This window comes from Macrotis lagotis, chromosome X (assembly GCF_037893015.1).
Source record: "Macrotis lagotis isolate mMagLag1 chromosome X, bilby.v1.9.chrom.fasta, whole genome shotgun sequence".
NCBI classification, from domain to species: domain Eukaryota; kingdom Metazoa; phylum Chordata; class Mammalia; order Peramelemorphia; family Peramelidae; genus Macrotis; species Macrotis lagotis.
Window position 1 is genome coordinate 478,417,798 of NC_133666.1, and position 15,775 is coordinate 478,433,572.

The 15,775-nt window shown below is 30.5% G+C and overlaps 1 protein-coding gene across 3 annotated transcripts in view; it reads right to left on the minus strand.

Moving 5' to 3' along the window:
• Positions 1–15,775, minus strand: part of CDH19 (cadherin 19) — a 135,458-nt gene that overhangs the window by 39,522 nt on the left and 80,161 nt on the right. For all 3 annotated transcript variants that reach the window (XM_074199402.1, XM_074199403.1, XM_074199401.1), the window contains one exon: positions 5,689–5,808. In XM_074199402.1, the coding sequence (XP_074055503.1) occupies positions 5,689–5,808 (120 nt within the window). The remainder of the gene's footprint in view (positions 1–5,688; positions 5,809–15,775) is intronic.

Genomic DNA, 15,775 nt, shown 5'->3' on the forward strand with positions numbered 1-15,775 from the left:
TAGCATACTAATTATCAAGATCCATCTTGCCCCACAAAAATGAACCTAACAGAGAAAAAGAATATTATACATTTAAAATATTCTGGAAAATTATTTAATTTTGTAAAGTATTTGGACCCCTGGGCATGTATTAGTTTTATTTCATGATATTTCTCTATTTTATGTTTCTATTCATTTCCTTTAAATGATCTTCCCTCTTTGGCTTTTTAATTTGATTATTTTCCCTCTTTTTTGCCTTCACTATAATTGCTGTAACAATAAAAGATAGGTGATTTTTTTCATATCACAACATACTTGGAAGCGGATTATAAAAAGGACAAAATGACAAAGGCTCCAATTTTGACTTTATCTTAATTTTTTTAATATTACTCCAGCTTAATTAACTATAAAAATGGTTAAGAAATTCATTACTTGCCAAAGTAAATTATGATTCATGGATACTTTATTAGTAATCAGGCAAGTTAATCTATTTATAACTATGAATTTAGCATAATACATTTTCCCTAAACATTTGCTTAGTAACATTATTGAATAAAGTAAAATGAGCTTTATATCATATTTATAGTACTTTGATATAAAATAATAAAATATCTGATGAATATAGGTTAATATCAAAGTATGCAATGCAAAATGGCATATTAATCTGAGAATCATGGGAAATATACAACCACAAGACCATCAAAAATCATGCAAAGCCTTGATCCCTGAATTTATAATAACATGTGAAAATAAAAATACAAAATCCTTGTCCATATTAAAACAGATAGTAAATTATAAAGCTAATATTGAAGCTCATCATTGTAATCAAGGCAATACATATTGTTTTCAATACCTAACTGCTAAAGCAAAATAATATTTAAACTACTTATTTCCCAGAGTTCAGAGGGAAAATGTATCTTCCATGTTGCTACACACTTATGAATGATGATGATGATGAAGTGTAGAAGGAGGAGGATTCTGAGGAGGATACAGCTACTGATGCTGATGATGAGGATGATTCTCTGAATACACCCATTGGGATTATGTTGACTTCTCCACTATGTGTATAGGCCTAGTACCTTTCCCTCAACCATTTCCACTACCATTTTTGTGTAGTTCACTACTATTAGATCATAAACTCCTTGAGGGAAGGGATTCTTTTTTCATACTCATATCATTAGGATTTAACACAATTCCTGCTTTATAGTATGCACTAAAGACTATTGGTTTTTATCTCATTTCTCTCATGTGTATTTATGGTGTTGAAAATCAAATGGTTTTTAGACCAAATAATTATCCTGTTTTTGCCCTTTTATATTAAATGTTATTTGGGTTATTGTGAAGGAGGATAAAACAAATCTACATCAAAATTGAATAAAGATGTTGAGGTTCCCTTCAGAATTCTCAGAATAAACATTATAGACATAACTTTAAAAGCAAGCAGGTGGTTAGGAATGATATTCAACTCATTCTATTCTCATATCCTATTCACCCATTTCTCTTATTTTTTCCCCTAACTCTTTATATTTTGAATTTACTTATTTTTTTATTACGGGTAGTTTAGAGATCATGGAAATTCAATTTAGAAACACATATAAAAACTATTTAACTAAATGTTGTGGCTGAGCAACAGTTCTCTCTTTAGTGACACCCTAGTTTCACTGTGCTTTATTTGCTGAACATACATAATTAGATTGTGGGCGTTTAATTCTATTATAAAGTCTTATGAATCTTTAAGTTTTCATGAGAGATTTTTCTACAATATTCAGTAGTAATTAATTTTGTAAAGGCTTATGAAATATTACATAGCTTCCACCAGCTATTGCATAATCTGTATTATTCAGTAGGTCCGTTGCCTTAGGATAACATCTCAGTATTTCTTGGGGCAATGAACTATACCAGAATATGTGATTCAAACTCTTCCATTTTTCTTTTAATAATCTGTATATTAGTCATTTGTATAATTATTTTTACTATTTTGTCAATTGCATTCATGTGGACATCACTGCATAATTATATGAATTATTTTTGTTAACAAATGGCCATTCCAGTGACATGAACATAAGACTTCCCTTTGTTATTGTTCCTGCTGTAAATTCATTTAATGAATTGTTATTTACATAAATATCAGTCACTTTATCATACTCTATGAAAATTTATTAATTCATTTACTCCTTTTTATGAAGTATTAATATTTCTGTAACTTTATAAATTATTATACCTTCTAGTTCTGCTACCTTCCACTTTATTAAGATAAAAAACTATATATTACAATTGGTATTTTCAAGGTTTTAATTATTTTTATTCTATTTTACATGTTAGTCTTTGTCTTCGGGAAGTTACCAAGTTTTTTTTAAATATTCAACCCCAATTTTCTCTTACAAAAATGCTATTATTTTATGCTTTGTCGGGTGATAATTATGGAATTTGCAAGTATCGTCTTATCAACTGATTCAATTTGACCAGTGAATTCAAAATCTGAGCTTTCAATTTCTATTCTTGTTTCAGAATAAAAAATATTGAACATATTCAGTTTAATTGATATTTTCTTATTATTGGAGAGTTTCATGAGATTTAGTAGCATATATCCACTTTTCAGTGAAGCTGTATATGGTGATGTTATCCACAGACATCAAATGATTAATAAATCATCATAGCATAACACCTTTAAATTGGCTTCTTTTTTTATTCAAAACTGCTGGCATAGGTTTAAAAGAAGAGGAGATCCATAACAATTTCTGTCTCCTTCTGAGGTGGGATATTTTTCTTCCAATTATTCTTCAATTTATTATGTTTCAAAGGTCAAGAATATCAAGCAAATTGATGAAAAAATGTAAAAGAAGGTAACCTACTGTACCAGATACAAAACTATATTACAAAATGGCAGTCATCATGACTGCTTGATACTGGATCAGGTAGTGGACCACTGGATTGCAATTGGTACAAAAGAAACGATAGTACACGGCCATAGTAATCTACTATTTGACAAATCCAAAGACAGTAGCTTCTTGGATAAGAAATCACTATTTGACAACAAGTATTCGGAAAACTGAAAAAAGTATGCAAAATAATCAAGGCACTGACTGCAACTCACAATCCATACCAAAATAAGGTCAAAATTGCTACAAGATTTAGACATAAAATGATCAATTAGACATCAAAGATCAATTAGGAGAAAAGGACATGTTCTGCCTACCAGATCTATGGAGAAGGGAGAAATTTATGCCCAAAGAAGGAATAGATAACATTAAAAATTGCAAGATGTATGATTTTGAATATATTAAATTAAAAAAAAGTTTTGCACTTACAATGCAGTCAAGAATTGAAGGAAGGCAGAAATCTGGGAAACAATTTTCACAGCTAGTGTTTCTGATAAAGCACTCATTTATAAGCCATACAGAGAACTCAAACAAATTTATAGCAATACAAGTTATTTCCCAATTGATAAATGGTCAAATGTTATGAACAGGCAGTTTTTAGAAGAAGAAATTAAAACTATTTATAATTATATAAAAATGTTGCAAATCATTAATGACCAGAGGAATGCAAATTAAAATAACTATGAAGTACTATCTCACAGCTATCAGTTTTACCAAGATGACAAAAAAGCAAAATAATAGTTCAGTAGAGAAAGTGGAAAAAATGACTCATTAATTTTGTTGGAGTAATGAAGTGATCCAGTCATTCTACAGAGCTAACTGTGATGGACACAATTCCTCTCATCAATGCTATAGACAATGTCATTCACATCCAAAGGGGGAAAAAACAAACTATGGACTCTGTATACAGAGCAAAGCATACCATGTTCATTAAAAAAAAAAAAAAAAAAAAAACTTCCTTTATATTTTTCTTTTCTCTCTCATGGGCTTTTTTTTTATTTTCGCTTAGTTCTAATTCCTCTTTCATGACATGACTAATATATAAACAGGCTAAACAGGAATGGACATGTACAACTTGTACCAGACTGCTGCCATGGCAAAGGAAGAGGGTAGAGAGGGTAGTAGCAGGGTAGTAGCAAAAATGTGGAACTTGTAAATTTGCAAATGGATGAATTTTGAAAATAACTATCATTGCAGTAATTAAATAAAGACATTCTTTATCTGAATAAAAATATGTAGATAATTTTTGACATTCCATCTTTTATTCCTCCAACAATATCACTTTCTTACAAGATTTGATAGATTTTTTCATTACTTGTCATGAATGCTTTGTATAAAGCGAATATATACATAAATTCATCCTATATTTTAGTAATAAAAATTCAAAACTCAGATGAAGCTTAAATTTTCAAACAAAACTTTTAAAGTGTTATTAAAGCTTTTAATTCAATAATTTTACATTCACTTCAGATCTAGCTACACTTAAGGTAGAGTTTTGACCATATCTTTTGACAAGCCTTTCATCATTCATTTAATTAAAGGTATGCAAGCTTCTTGTTGGCCTTTTATTGTTTTGAGTATCTTTCACTAAATAAATGACTATGGATTTTCAAAAACCCCTTTCTTCAGGGGAGCGTTTTGTCCTTAGATTTTGTTTTGTTTTGTTTTGTTTTGCCTTTCATAATTCTACACTGTACTTTATTAATGTAGAATTGTTTATTGCATTCTTTGTGCTTAATTATAATCTAATAAACTAAATTAAAGTGTTCTCTTTAAATTATTGTTCAAAAAACAATTCAGCTTTAAATATGAATATTTTCAAATGTCTTTAAGATATCCAGTTTTTGAAATCTAATAAACAGCTAGAACACAACATAGTTATGGATAAACAGATTTGGTGATCACAAATACAGAAAAGATAACAGAAAACATGGGATCCAAGGAAATAACCATGTGGAACAGTATATAAGAAGTGGAAAATATGGTCAATGACAGAGATGCATGTTTAGTGGTATGACCTGGTTGAAGGCCCAGCGAATAAGACTAAGAAATGGTCAGATAGATAAGAAGAGAATGAAAAGACAGTAGTCTACAAAAACTTTAGGAGAAATAAAGTATCAAACTTCAATTGCCAGCGTAATAGTCTGCAAATATTATAATTTATATTTAACAGAAATAAGTTTTTCTTATCACTGTCACCATCAATTTCTCCCTTATGTAGATGAAGAAATTGAAAAACAGAACTATCAAGTGATTTACCTATTTCCAGTTAGCTTAGTCTCAAGGTTTTTTTAAGACCCCAGGTATCACTTCCATACCACATAATGTCACCCCATTTTTGGGCGCAGAAACAGTGAATGCTTTGGTGATGGGGAACTTGAAGTTAAGAAGCTTTCTGTATCAATGCAATTTTACTACTCTTGTAATTTATAGTTTTAGAGAATGATCTCCAGACACAGCAAATTTAAAGGAACTTCCTTTGGGTGATATTGTTAGAATAAATAAGAGATTGAATGTGTGTCCAGGAAGACTTTCTATAGCCTAAATCACTTGTTTCACATTTCTTATCATATCAAATTTATTTAAATCTCATTGTTTTCATTGCAATACTAATTTTATTCTTCAATTTAAAACAATTCCAGATAGAAATTGGTAAACTTTTATATAAATAGACATTATATATAAGAAAGGGGAAAACAATTAAGAATGAAAATTCTTGAGAAGTGATACTTATTTTCATTACTAGCATGTTCATTTTCAGTTTTGTTCTTCTCTAGGCCCACTTTAGAATCATGCACAATTATGCATTGTTAATCAGTATCAGTAATACCTGTTGTTGGTTCTACAGAAAAATAGGGTTGACCCTGCAGTACGGTGTAAATGAGTCTAGCATTATTCCCTTGTGAAGGATCATCATTATCTGTAGCTGTCACCTGGATAACTGAAGTTCCTGTGGAGACAATAAATATTTGTTTGTAATTATAGATATTTTCCATATAAGGCAATGTATCTAAAACTGTACAGCATTCTCCCCTCCCTCTATGAATCAATGATAAAAAGGCATGTGGTAGTCTGTCTTCCCTGTGACAAGGCAGATATCTAATGTACTTTTTGCACAAGAAAGGATAGAGAATAGTCTAATAAAATAGCATATATAAAATAAAGCAGATTTTATCGGTTATGTTATAAAGCATGAATGTAAAAAGACCTATTATAACTTCTTGAATTCTTGAATCAAGGGGATAGAGTTGATGCAAATTGTCATACTGGAGATAACATAATGATCTTATCATAAATTTTCTGTTATCCAATCACATTCTGGTACCCAGAACCTTAAGTACAAAATAGTGATAGTCTATTTTATGTATTTAAATTGCTAACAATAAATAATTATACAGATATTGTATACATTATTATTATATAAATTTTTATGAGCAATAAAACCTTTAAATTAGGTGACTCTGTAATGCCAAATAAAACACTTTCAACTCTCACTCTTTAATCATTTCAATGATCATTAAAATTTCTTTTTGCTTTATTATTACTTAATAAAAAGGACTTGTTTGGAAGATTAAAAATAAATTTAATAGGCTTCCAAAAAAGTTAGGTCAAAATTGGTGGTAATTGCCACCAATTTAGTTCATTTCAAAACATAGACTAAGCAACCTCTCTAGGTAAAACAGTATTCTTGGTCTTGGTGTCAAAAAAGAAAAAAAACCCTTAAAAACAAAACCAAACAAAGCAAAACAAAGCAACAAGAACAACAAATAATCCTTCATAATCTGTCTCTTTCCCAATTTTTCCCAGTCGTTTTTCAATTTATTCTGCTTTTTGTTCTTTGAGATGTTGGGTCACTGACTTCTTTGCCATTTCTCAAAAAAGGTAGTATTTTACGTGTTTTCACTGGTTATGCACTCTGTCTGGGACATATTCCCACATTACTATGTCTTTTCTTCAATGCTTTTCTTCTGCTCTCAGCTAAAGTATCATCTTTTGCAAAACAATTTCCCAGACATCCTTAATCTTAGTGTCTTCATTCTGAGATTATTTTAAATTTATTCAGGTATATCTTGTTTGTACATACTTCTTTGCATGTTTTCTCCACAATTAGAGTCTGTGAGCAATTTGAAACCAGGGCCTGGATTTGATCTTGTGCTTTTTTTTTCCTATATGTGACACCCTAGAGCTTAGCAAAGTGTTTGAGAGGTACAGGGTGCTTCTTAAAAGGCAATTTCATTGACTAAGAAAAACACAATATTCCTTGCATTTTTGGAGTCTTCATGGAATTAAGTAAAAATCAGAAGCATACACAAGAGGTTATATGTTTATTTATATTTTTAAATCAAAACCCATTTTTAAAAATTTACACTTTTCTTTACCTTGAATTTTGAAGACATTATTTAAAAATGATACCATTTAGAATGTATGTATTCTCTTATGATCCTTCTCTTCTTAGTTGCATTTCTACTCATTGACCCATGTCCTGTATTCCCTGTTTTCTTTGTCAGACTTCTGTGATTATTTGGAGCCCCCCCCCCCAAATTTGCTTTATAGATTCCTGGACTTCCTTCAATCAAAAAGTATTTTTCTAAAGGCAGGGAGGTGGGCAGTGGCCCTGGAATAAGGAGGACAGGAGTTTGAATCCAGCCTCAAACCCTTGACTCTTACTAGCAGTGTGACTTTGAACAAGTCAATTAACCCTGATTGCCTTTCATCCCATGCCATCTCCAGTTGTCCTAATTCATATTTGAACTCTGGACTCAGGTGACCCTGGAGGAGAAAGTGAGGCTGGTGACTTAGAACAGCACTCCCTCACTCAAATTCGATTCATGTTCTTGTCATGGCATCAAGTTCCTGATGTAGTCTTCTTCAAAAACAATGGTCAAGATATTAATAGTATCATTATCATTATGATTACCATTACCATCATTGTTATTTATTATTATTGTTGTTATTATTTTCTAAAATCACATTCTCATTCTGATCCCCACCAGAGATAAGTAGGAGCTAATTAAATGAATTAATGATCAATATAAAACATTAAAGGTGAGAATCCTTAATTAACAGTGAGTATATTTCCAAAGTAAAACTAAAGAATGAATTTAAAGGTATTCATTCCATGATGAGATGAAAGGCAGACATCTTTGTCTTTTAAATTTCTGCTTTTAAATGATAAATATATAAAACTCATGTAACACATCCTGAGTTAGTACTGATGTTGTAAGTTACAAGCTATCTGAATTTGGTTAAGAGTTTTATTTGATTTTAAATTGCTCTAACATGCATCTGAAAAAAATGGAAGAAATTCTCCATTTGCATCCAGTTTTACATCGTGATTCTATGAAATCACAGAATGCTGTCAGCATTATATTCTACTTAATCCCTGGGACAACTTTATTATTTCTCCCTGACTGTTAGTGACACAATTTTATTTTGCATACACAATAAGAATACAATAACTTACATTCAAAATAAGACATCAGAATGTTTTTTTTTTTATTTTAGGGTTTGTTTTTTGCAAGGCAAATAGGGTTAAGTGGCTTGCCCAAGGTCACAAAGCTATGTAATTATTAAGTGTCTGTGGTCGGATTTGAACTCAGGGACTCCTGACTCCAGGTCCGGTCCTCTATTCACTGTACTACCTAGCCACCCCCATCAGCATGTCTTATTGGTATCCTGTAAACCTTGTTACTGTGACACCTGATCCCTGATTGAGTTTCAATAGGGTTAATAATTACACGAATATGGTAAGTCTTTGGAACAAGGGCTTATTCAGTTAGTTGCCCAAGGAGAAGTGAACCATCCCAGTTCAAAGACAGAGTAGACCAAAGCTTAAATACTGATCAGTATGATTTAGTCCAAGAGTGAACTCTGTGTGTTCTGTTTGGGTGAAATATTCAGGTTCAAATAGAGAAAGAAAAAGAAAACATGAATGCATAAATATTGTACAACTTAGAAATAGTCAGAAGACTTGTTTCACATCTTGTCTATGATACTTTGGGTCTTGGAAGAAATTACATGATCAACTTGAATCTAGGCTTTCACAGTGCAAAATGGGTGTAATAATGCTTTGGCAAATTATGTTACAAATTGGCTACTTTAAATAAATTTCTTTATATTATATAAATTCTAATTCATGGCTGCTACAGATTTAGCTCAGCATTATGGATCAAATAATAGAGGTATATTAAAGGAAGAAGATATCATAAGGGTTCAATTATTATCTTAACTTTATTTAGTTTTAACTGATTCCTTTTAACCTTATCTAAAATTCTAGTTTTCACCTGATTCATAATATAAGGAATGTAGATTAATCTTTTTGACTTTTTCTTCATGTATATGTGCTTTCCAAATTTTTACTGAGAATTTGATAGAAGAATCTACAGTAACAATGGAAAATTATATATATATATATATATATATATATATATATATATATAGAGAGAGAGAGAGAGAGAGAGAGAGAGAGAGAGAGAGCTAAAAGAAATGAAATGTTACCAAATAGAATGGAAAAATATTCAGGATCTTGATATGGTTTGATATAGTGGAAATATTCACTAGTATTTTCAATATTGAGCTACAGACATAGCACAATCAATCTGCAGAACCTGGTTTCAACTGTAGTGGAAAGTCAGTTATATAAAAAACATACAAAATTGGCAACAATCCCATGAGATTAACAAGGGCACTTTGCAAAAGAAATATTTTTAGTGGGTCCATTTTATTATTTAAATTGTCAGGAATTTTATTTTTCTATTGCATCAGAAATAAGTCTATTTCTAAAGTTAATAGTTATAATAGTTATTCTGATATATTGCATACAATTATCAAATCTTCCTTTTCTTTAATAATTTACTCACTTGAGAATCATTAAAGAATATTGAGGCAGTATATTTCATACTAAAAGCCAGTCTGCATAATAAAATTCTTTGGGTAATACAAATATTTGTTCTGTATATAAATAACAGTATTTCAAAAAATATATAGATCATTATTTGAAGAAAGCAATAATTTACTAAGAATTAAATTTCATATTTAAACTTTGTAATGATTTGTATATTATAGCTATTAAAGTTGTTATAGGGTTGACTAATCTATACCAATAGCTACTAATATAGTTAATCCAAAAGTCATTTATATTTTTCTTTTTTTTTTCAAATTTTATTTACTTAAGACAATGAGGTTAAGTAACTTGCCCAAGGTCACACAACTAGGTAATTATTGAGTGTCTGAGGCCGAATTTGAACTCAAGTCCTCCTGACTCCAGGATCAGTGCCCTATCCACTGTGCCACCTAGCTATCCCTCATTTATATTTTTTCACTGGAACATATTTAATCTTACATTTGAATATAGATTTTACTTGTATTCAATTTTGGTTTCACAAATTCTTATTATGTCTCTACCGCCTTAGTAAACTAAGGTACATGATGAGTTAAGGTACAAAGTTCATGCACTTTGAAACATGAAATGATCTCTGATAAAAGCCTCCAAATGTGGTACCATATAAGTCTTCTTTCTTGAAAGAATTCAAGGACCATCTTAAGAAGTTTTCCTCTTCTAATTTTTCAAAGTTGCAATTATAGCATGAAGGACCTAGTATCTAGATCACAGATCAATTGAGGCAATACCATCACTTCAGCATTTTAATCAGAAATTCAATTATAAAAATCTCGATAAATTCCTTTAGCGACATTAGGATCTTCCTTTCCTTCTTCAAAACCCCATTTACTCACTCTATTAAAATGTATTTATATATTAACTTCAGACCTTCTATCTCCTTATTTAGCAGAATGCCTGGCATATAATAGGTACTTCATAAATGTTCTTGAATTGTTTGCTAAATTAATCTTAGTTATAAAAAATTATCAGTCTAACTACAAACTCCTTTTTTTACAATACCATCAGCTATCATTATTTCAAATTCATATATACTTCTGGTCATTTTAACAGCAACTATATGTTTGTACCTTCATTATCCTTCAAGAGTCTTTCAGAAATTCTTTTACTGTAATTAAATTAGATTTTTTCAATAAAACAATCATGAACATCACACTTTCATTAATTCTTTTATTCTTCCTGTTACAAACTTCACTTTCAAACCTTTCCAAAATAAGGGATTTATTCTCCATTTCTCCTGATTCATTAGACATAGATCACTCATTCCTCATCCTTATTTATATCCCCTCCCACACAATATTACCATTCTTGATGTACTGATTCCAAGCTAATACTCTTCTTTGATCCTATCTCATTTCTTCTTACTTGAAGATCTAGTTTATTATCTGTACAATTATTATGATCTTTACTTCTTTATCAAACCAGCTTCTAAGATGTATAACCAAGCAATACTAGGTATGTGCTGATCAGCTGGATAGACTGAATGAATAAACATCAAGATGGATAAGACTAGAACAGGACAGATAATCTACAAAGTTCCGATCAATGAAGAATTTACATCAAATAATTCTCACAAAATGTTGAACTGACTTAAAATTAAAATATGCATAAGATGCTTATTCTAATAACCCTAGGTGCTTAAGTTGCATAAAGAAATTGCTATAGGAAAAAGATTCCTTTTTGGGGATATTTTAAAGTAAATGTAAAATGCCTATTAAATTACTCTATTCAGATTTTTTAGTTGTAACAACTGTCAAATACAAGATATCCTCATATGTATAAAGATATTATAATTTATTTTTTCTACTCCCCATTTTATCACATATATTACATTTTTGGTAGCAAAGTCATATTGGTTGTATGGAGGTGAAAGATGTGACATATTTGAGAAAAAGAAATAAAGATATATATTTTAAGGATCCCAGAAGACTCTATTTATTGAAATACTCTTAACTTATTTTGGTATTGATAAAAACAAATTAAAATTCTATTAATCTAGAAGAGTATAGCCAAGTTCTTCCTGCATCTCAAGTCATTCCTTTTAAAGTTATGTTCCTTTTTTTACCAGTAAATTCTGCATTTATTGCAATCTAATATTTAGCATCATAAAACATCATTCTCAAACTCAATAATATTGCCCTAAGAATCTGTGGAAAAATCTGTGAGATATTTCCAATTTCATATACAAATGCAAAATTCTGAATTAATGCTGTTTGCTAGATTGGTAACATAAACATAAAGTTGGTATAGATAATCATCATCATCATCTTCATCATCATACAGTGATTATGTTAGTCATGGGAGTATTTTATTAAACAATAAAGGAATGCTAGATTTTTGCATCTAAATTTAATTAGATGTCATGTAAGCATTAAAGGAATTTAGTAATCTGTGATAGTATTAAATTCTAATATCCAAGTATTTCTTTATTATCACACACTAAGCTACTTATCTGTATGTCATTCTTTTACTATAGTTGAAAATTATAATACCTTAGATTCAAAAACGCATCCTTTAGTTTGCTGCTATAGTTATTTTTATTTTACTTTGAGTAGTAAAGAGAAATAATTTTTTCTAAGATCAAATTTATGAAAAAAGGCACTTTTATGAAGAGTTTTAGTCCCACTACATTTTAATTAGTTTTCTATACTCACTCATAGTCTGAATGAGCTTCATTCAGAAAACCCTAGCTGTGCATAAGGAGACACTTTAAGATAGTCAGTGTTTTGACCCAACTCTGTATTTCTGATTTCAGAAAAGTTAAAAAAAACATTGAAATTGGAGCTCTATATATTTATACATCTATAAAAAACTAAAGGCATCATTCTTGATGAAAACAATGCCTAATTGTAGGGATAAGATAGAACCTCTGCCACTTTTAGAATTGGCTAAAATTAGGCTTTGTTTTATTTCCCAAATACAGAGAGCAATTGTACTCCCTGAAATGAACTTATATTTTAGATGAAACTACCTTCAAACTTAGAAAAATAAAATGAAATAGTTAGAAATGTGATTTTTTTCCCACTTGTCATTCTGTATTTGAACAAATGTCCTTCACTTATTCTTGGTATTTTCTTTTATTCTTTTCCTCTCTCCATCTGAGAAATACCCTCCCTATTTCCATTGTAAATTCTGACACCTCTGTTTCTCACAAACTTGATGCAGAGATTAACTCAATATGGCTGAGGGATAACTCACTAAGACAGGAGAATTTGGTAGGATGTATGTAAAAAACTCATACATAGCCAGTTTGGAAAGAACAAGAGGAAATTTTCCCAAAATTCCATCTTTTTCTTGCTTTGAGTATTAAAACTGTATCATGTTAGTTGCATCAAAGTATGACTATATTATTTGTCAACTTAGAGGGTAATGAAGAAAACAAAATTTAACCCAATTGTCACATTTTGGGCATAATAATAAATGCTAGACACATAATGGAAATCCTTATATTGTACTTCCTTTAAATACATATTTTGCCAAAAAAAACCATATTTTGTGGTGCTTAGATGGCACAGTGGCTGGAGCACCTGCCCTGGAGTCAGGAGGACCTGAGTTCAAATCTGATCCCAGATTGCCTAACTGTATGACCCTGGGCAAATTACTTGATTCCATTGCCTTATTTTTTTAAGTTTTTTTTTAATTTAACCAATGTTAAAATCTCTTTTAGAAAGATTTATATTAGAGGGGGAAATAGAGATTGCATAAAAAAACTCTATAATTTTCAATATATTCATTGATATTATGTGACTTGGATATCAAATAAACAAAAGAGATAGTATACAAAAGTTAAGGGTAGAGAATAACTATTTTAAAAGGACAATAGAGTGAGATAGATATAATTATCTATGTTTTATAAGTAAGGAAAACAAGACAAATCAGGGTTAAGTGACTTGCCCAGGATCCTAAAGTTCTTAAGTAAATATCTGAACAGGAAATTGAGCTGAGGTCTTCCCAAATCTGGGTCCCAAATTCTATTTATTGCACTTCTTAGATACTTTCAAATATTGTTCATATTCAAAAATCAAAAGCTAATGACCTGCAGACCTTATAAAATTCACACCTGCATAATGAAAAAGATTTTATTTCAAGAAGATGATTACAAATCAATAGAGTTGGAAAAAACAAAATGAAATTAGTATTAATTTAATAAAAAGAAGTTAATTATAGAGAAAAGTATTTTAATAACTAATTTTGTTATTCAGAGCATTGATTAGAATAAAGTTCAAAATAATAATAAAGATAAACTAAAACAGAAGAAAAAGTGAAGAGATTACACTTCATATGATCAGAGGAGATCCAATCCTATCTTTTTAAAGATTTCCTATTCAGAAATATAAGGACAGATAGACTCTATTGTCACTTCTTAGGAAGAAGATGTTTAACTATTTAAAGAATTTACTCCCCCCAAAAAATAAGATTCTAAAATGTTTTACTTTGTTGCTGTTGTTTAGTTGATTAGTTGTGCCTGACTCTTTGTGACCCTATTTGGGATTGTCCTTTGCAAAGGAATGGCTTGCCATTTCATTTTACACTTCTTTTTAGAAACGAGGAAGCCAAGGCAAACAAGGTCAAGTGATTTCTCCAACGCATGGGACTGAATTTTAACTCAGTTGTTCCTGACAAAGCTGGTACTCTGTCCATTGCACCATATAACTGCCCCATGTGCCACCTACCCATCTCATCTACTTACATTAGCAAATACTTAATCCTTACCAATCCTTGAAATATGTCGACCAAGGATAATATGAATTTAAAGTACCAATTTATTCAAAATTATTCCTCTTGAGAATGAAGATTACGGAATTTTTCTAAATAAAAAGGCAAAATAAATCGGAGGAACCTATGATTCCATGTCAATTTCAATACTCAAAAAATCCCACCCAACTTCATTCACGATCAGTTCATATAAGTCTTTTCAGGTTTTTCTAAATTTCAATCACTTATTATTTCTTACCGAACAATAGTACTCCATGACATTCATATATCACAGTTTGTTCAGACATTCCCCAAGTGATGGACTTTCCCTTAATTTTCAGTTTTTTACCAAAACAAAGAGAGCTGTCAAATATGTTTCTTTATGAGGATCTTTTCTCTTTTTATGTTCTCTTTGCCTAGTAATGGCATTGCTGGATACAAAAGTATGCTTAGTTATAATGTGCTTTTGGTTGTAGTCGCACTCCAGAATGGTGGGATCATTTCGCAACTCCACCAAGAATGAATTAATGGCCAAGCTTTTCCATAATCCCTTCAAAATTCATCATTTTTCATTTTTGTCATATTGACCCATATGATGCTGAATGAAGTGAGCAAAACCAAGAGAATATTGTTCTCATTATTAGTAACATTGTATGATGATCAGCTATGATGGACTTAGATCTCCTTGGCAGAAAAATAATTAAAAGCAATCCTAAATATCTTTTGATGGAAAATACCATCCATACCCAGAAAGAACTTTGGAGTTTAAATGCAGATCCAAACCATACTGTTTTCTAAATTAAAATTTTATTTTATACTTTATGGTGGGTTTTTCCCTGTAATGACTTTTTTTTTGTTTCCTGTTGTTCTGATTCTTTTTCACAACATGGCTAATATTAACATATGTTTAGCATCGCTTTACATCCATAACCTTCATCAGGATTACTCAACATCAGAGGAATAGGAGAGTAAAACTGTGGAATTCAAAAGTTTCCAAAAAAATAAATGTGGAAAACTATCTTTGCATGTAGTTGGATTAAATAAATACATTTAATAGATAAAAAGATCCCAAATCCTTTTATTGACATTACTAACTTTAGCGGCCACTTTCTCATCTGCCCATTTATTTCAATCATGCTCTACTAATCCACTCCCCCAGTTGCTTCCTATTATTTTTCCCTTGAACCAATGTGTAGTCTCTTAATCATTTCTTGCTTGCAAATTCTCTCCACTTCAATCTGAATATAATTGGCAAGGTAGGAGGTAAGGTTATGTCAATTCAGTCTCTATGAGAAGATAATTTCAAATCTATAATCTGTATTTC